This window comes from Lycium barbarum, chromosome 5 (assembly GCF_019175385.1).
Source record: "Lycium barbarum isolate Lr01 chromosome 5, ASM1917538v2, whole genome shotgun sequence".
Classification (NCBI taxonomy): Eukaryota; Viridiplantae; Streptophyta; class Magnoliopsida; order Solanales; family Solanaceae; genus Lycium; species Lycium barbarum.
In genome coordinates, this window is record NC_083341.1 from 81,237,397 (window position 1) to 81,242,995 (window position 5,599).

At 33.3% G+C, this 5,599-nt stretch overlaps 1 protein-coding gene across 1 annotated transcript; it reads right to left on the reverse strand.

Moving 5' to 3' along the window:
- Positions 1 to 1,620: 1,620 nt before the first annotated feature.
- On the reverse strand, positions 1,621 to 2,022 carry LOC132639528 (uncharacterized mitochondrial protein AtMg00240-like). The gene has a single exon (XM_060355970.1). The coding sequence runs from the start codon at positions 2,020 to 2,022 to the stop codon at positions 1,621 to 1,623; it is 402 nt and encodes a 133-aa protein (XP_060211953.1).
- Between the last annotated feature and the right edge of the window lie 3,577 nt (positions 2,023 to 5,599).

Genomic DNA, 5,599 nt, shown 5'->3' on the forward strand with positions numbered 1-5,599 from the left:
GGATAAAAAATTTGGGATTAGTTTCGCAATAAAACAATCAAATGACAAAAATACATTTTTTCCAAAGCTATTCTCCCAAAATCCTTTAAAAAATCACTACAAAAATCATAAATAAAAATTTATCCAGTTTTATATAATGCAAAAATAATTCATATATTTTATATTATATCTCATATATCACATTTTTAATCCAATGAACCAATCATCAAAAAATATATCTACTAAATAATTATGTTATTATTTAATCCCTAAACCATTATTCCCACAATACAATTCTAATATAATCTTTCCCAATGGCCCCTAAAAGGTACTCCCAACATTTAAGGAAAAAACCCAAAACAAATGAAATCATATACTTCACATGTACATAAGCTTAAAAAATTTAAGAACATAAGAAAACATATGGAATCTAAGCTGATTTGCTAATTTTGATTCTCAATGTTGTTCACATTCATAGAACTAGCTAACTTGAACTTCTAGTACAAGCTGTTTGGTGACTTCAAGAAAAATATTTTGACCAGAAATTAAATTTTCGTTATCACTCAAAATAGTTTTCATCCAATCGTTTGAGACAATTTCTTTCGTAATGCATGTAGATGTTTTACTAGTTTAATTTTAGTTTTTTACATGAATAGATTTTTGCTTCCCTTTTCCCCCCGTCGTATTTGTGAAAATATGAGGCATTTTTTGTTCTTAAATTATCACTTCAATTGTAGAGCATAGATGTTCTCAAAATTTCAGGCATGGAAATTTAACACGTACACAATAATTTGAGTATACTGTTACATATGTTAAGATAAAAATGTGTAAACTCAGAATCAGATTCAGAGTCTATTTGAATGGACTTATAACTTATGGCTTATAAGCCAAAAGTTATAAGCTAGAATTCCTAACTTATGGTTTTTAAATAATTTTTATTATTTTGGCTTAAAAATAATTACTTAAAAGCACTTTTTATAGTAAACAAATACTACAAAAGTACTTATTGAAGAATGATGAAGATTCATCAATGGTGAATCCAAAAACAATGAGAAAGATAAAGAAGAGTGGAGATTGAAGAAGAAGAAGTAAAATTCATATTAGCAAAACTGTCTTAAACTAGCACAAGATTCTGTTTATATAGGTAATGTCATGATTAGCTTAACTAATTAATCATGTGATTAATCACTAACTAACTCACTAACAACCATAACTAACTATCTAACTGTAATTACCAAAGTACCCTTTAGCTACATCACTCCACACTCCCCTTCAAACTTGGTGGTCTGAAAATGTTGTAGACACTAAGTTTGGAACTCAAGTATTCATGTTGCACTATGTTCAAACTTTTAGTTAGTACATCTGCTGGTTGATCATGAGTTGAAATATACTCGGTCTTTATTGTTCCTTACTGAAGCTTCTACCTTATAAAGTAGCAATCTATCTCTATATGTTTGGTTCTTTCATGGTAAACTGGATTGCAGCAATTTGTGAAGCTGCCTTGCTATCGCTGTATATGCAAGCAGGTACTTGTACATGAATTTCAAGGTCTTTAGTTAAACCAATTAACCAAGTTAACTCAGCAACTGTTGAAGCTAAACTTTTATATTCAGCTTCTGCTGAACTTCTGGACATAGTAGACTACTTCTTTGATTTCCAGGAGATTAGTGAGTCTCCAAGTTTGATTGCAAATCCTGTAACTGATTTTCTTGTGAAGGGACATGAAGCCCAACCTGCATCATAGTTTGCAGTTAGAACATCTTGCTTGTTGCTAGACAGTAACACTCCTTGACCTGGCTTTCCTTTGACATATTTGATAATTCTCATAGCTGCATCAATATGTGACTTCTTTCGTTTTTGAAGAAATTGACTTAGTGTCTGCACATTGTATGATATATCAGGTCTAATGACAGTAAGATACAACAACTTCCCTATAATCATTTGATATGGTCCTTGATATGTCAATTCTTCATCACCTGAACTTGTAGCTTCTTTGTTGTGATCATCATATTCTTTGGTTGTTATCTTTGTAGTAGTATCCATAGGAGTATTTGTTGGTTTTGCAGCACTCAGTCTAGTCTCTTAGTTCCAGTGGATACTTTCTTTGGTGCATTACAATTCCTTCATCTGACCTTGAAAACTCAATGACAGGGAATATTTTAACTTCCAAGATCCTTGATTTTGAAGGCTTTATGTAGAGCACTTCTGGTCTATAATATTTGCTCTAGGTTTTCACCTGTTATAAACATGTCATCATCATATACTAAGACTATGATTATTCCACTTCCTGTCCTCTATATGAATAAAGAGTGATCATACTGACTTTGATGGAATTCACACTTAAGTAGAGCCTCACTTAGCTGTGCATTCCATTGTGTTGATGCTTGTTTTAACCCATACAAGAATTTTGAGAGTCTACATACTTGCTTGCACTCCCCTTGACTCTTAAATCCTCGTGGAAGATCCATGTAGATTTCATCATACAAATCCCCTTGTAGAAATGCATTATAGACATCCATTTAATGAATGTGCCACTTCCTTGCTGCTGTAATTGCCAGTACTGTCCTTAAGGTGGCCATCTTCACTACTGGACTAAATGTTTCTTGATTGTCAATCCCTTCAGTTTAAATGTACCATTTGGCAACTAATCTTGCATTGAATCTCTTTATTTTTCCTGTAGCCTTGTACTTCACTTTGTATATCCATGTGCAACCAATTGGTTTCTTACCTTATGGAAGAGGAACCACTTACCATGTTTGATTATTTTCTAGTGCTTTTATCTCAGTTTGCATTGATCTATCCATCTTGGATCCTTCACTGCTTCTGCATAGGATGTAGGTTCCACAATGTTACAAAATGATGCAAGGTAACTTTGATATTTAGGTGACAAGTTCTTGTAAGATATGTATTTAGATAATTCATAAGGTATATCATCATGAACATTTAATGATATAAAGTCATTCATCCATCCAGGAGGATGTTAATTTCTTGTATCTATTGTATTCTGCACAACTGGTGCTTGATATGGCACTACTGGTTATACTTCTATAGAAATATGAGGTTGTAGTGCTTGTTGAACTGCAACTTGCTACTGTAGCTGGTGTAGTATGTTCTCTGAGTGAGAAAAGAGTTCCACTTGTTGTTGATTCTTCATTAGTGAAACTAAGATCAGGAGCAATAAATATATTTGGTGATTGCTAAGATTTGTATCTCTATTGACAAAGAGCATCTTATTAGTAATATCATAAAGTATATAGCCCTTTCGGGTTTCAGAATATCTGATATGGACTGTTTTGTTTAGTTTTAGGCATAAGTTTATCAGTTTCTTTAATTGAACTATTTTTGCATGACACAAACATCCTAGAATCCTTAGGTGTGTAAGTGAAGATTTCCTTCCATGTAGTTTTTCATATGGAGATATGTTCCTTATCATAGTGGATCGTATTCTATTTATTAGATACGTTGCAGCTTTAGCACAATGACCCCAAAATCTTAAAGGGATATTAGCATGAAATCTTATTGCTCTTATGAGTTCTAAAATATGTCTATGTTTTCTTTCAGCTATACCATTCTGTTGAGGTGTATAAGCACATGATGTTTGGCATCTAATACCCAAACTACTGAACAATTCACTACATGATGAGTTTATGAACTCAGCCCCATTGCCTGTTCTAACAATTTTTACACAAGTATCATATTGAGCTTTAACAAAAGTAAGAAACTGCTTGAGAACAACAATAACATCAGACTTGCGTTTTAGCAAGAAATCTATGTCATTCTAGATTATCCACAACAGTTAGAAAAGACTTATAACCATCATAAGCGACAACCTTTTAAGGACTCCTCAAGTCCATATGAACCAGTTCAAACAACCTTATACTATAAAATGAACAAATATGAAATGGTAGTCTAGTTTGTCTAGCTTTAGGACAAACAGTACATTCATTTATTTTTTCAACTACATGAGATCTTTGTCCGGGAAATAGCTTGTGCAAGATAGTGGATGGAATATGTCCAAGCCTCTTATGCTAAGTGTTGATGTCCCCTTTATTCAGGCTCAATGTAGTTGATATAACAACATTATTAGCAGATATATGAAATCCAGAGTTTCTATTTCCAGGTAGCCTTTGATTGACTAGAAAGTATCGACCATCCCACTCTCTACCAATCTCTTTCACATTCCCTTTGTAGAGATCCTGAAACACATAAAAGTCAGGAAGGAATCTAGCTGAACATTATAACAGTCTAGTTGCTTTTGATACTAAGAGCAAATTGTATTTAAATTGAGGTACATGCAAAACATTTGTTAAAGCACTTCTGGTTGATATATCACTTGTGCCAGTATGAGTGACATGTGAGATATCACTATTAGGAAAAAGAACTTTTCTTGGATTATCAATTTTGGAAATAGTATTTCTGTTTAGCAACTCAGCATTAGAAGCCATATGATTAGTAGTAACTGTGTCAATAATCCAAGTTGGAGGATTATTGGTTATTGTCAGGGCATTGCTATTACCTGATACATTCACTAAGTTAGCAGAGATCATATTGCCATGGTTTTGTTCAATCATTTTGCAAATCTATTCACACTGCTCCCGTGTAAACTTAGGTGGTAAGACAACATTTCCTGCATTTGTGTTTGTCTTTGTTGCACATTGTAGTTGTTCTCTTGACCATGTTGAGGCTATTGATAACCACACATTTGAGACAAATTCTGAGGATTCCACTCCCCGTCAGCTACAACATTGTGAGCACTAGGACCTATCCTTCTCTAGTTGTCTATATGATTAACATTTCTTCCGTCATTGTTTCTGTACCCATAACTCTTGCTATCATTATTTCCTCTATGCTCATTAAACCTTGGTGATCTAGAGGATATCCTACCAGTCTATAACAATCCTTTTTATAATGTCCTTTTAGTTTGCAATTGTCACAGGAGGCATTTGGATTGTTGTTAGGATAGTACTAAGGTCTTTTTCTTTTTTGAGATCCAGTCCTTGAATACATAGCAACTGAATCCTGCACACCAGTTGGTGCTATTCTAAGTAATCCTGTGTTACTAACAGATTGTGCCACTGCCTTTTTACTCTTATCACTTTTTATCATAGAGTACACTTGATTTACTAAAGACAATAGTATTATCACTAGAATTTGACTCCTTGCTTGAGCATAAGCGTCATTGAGTCCCATTAGAAACGGATACACTTTCAGTCGTTGTAAATATATCACAAAATCTTTTGACTTCTCACAATTACAAGCAGGTTATGGAACCATAAACTCAAACTCATTCCATAGACCTTTCAATCTTGAAAAATATGTTGACACAAACTCAACATCTTGAGTTAAAGAAGCAATTTCTTGATGCAAATTATACGTTCTAGATCCATCAATCTTATTAAACCTTTCTTTTAGGTCAATCCACAAATTATAAACATTTGTAGCTTACAATATACCAACCATCAAACTACTGGAAACAACATTCATCAACAATGACAGAACCATTGCATTAACTCTTTCCCACAAATTCCAATAATCTTACGAAAAAATTTCTCTCTTACAAGTTCCATCAACAAAGCCTATTTTATTTCTTCTTATTAGTGCAATTCTCATATATTTACTC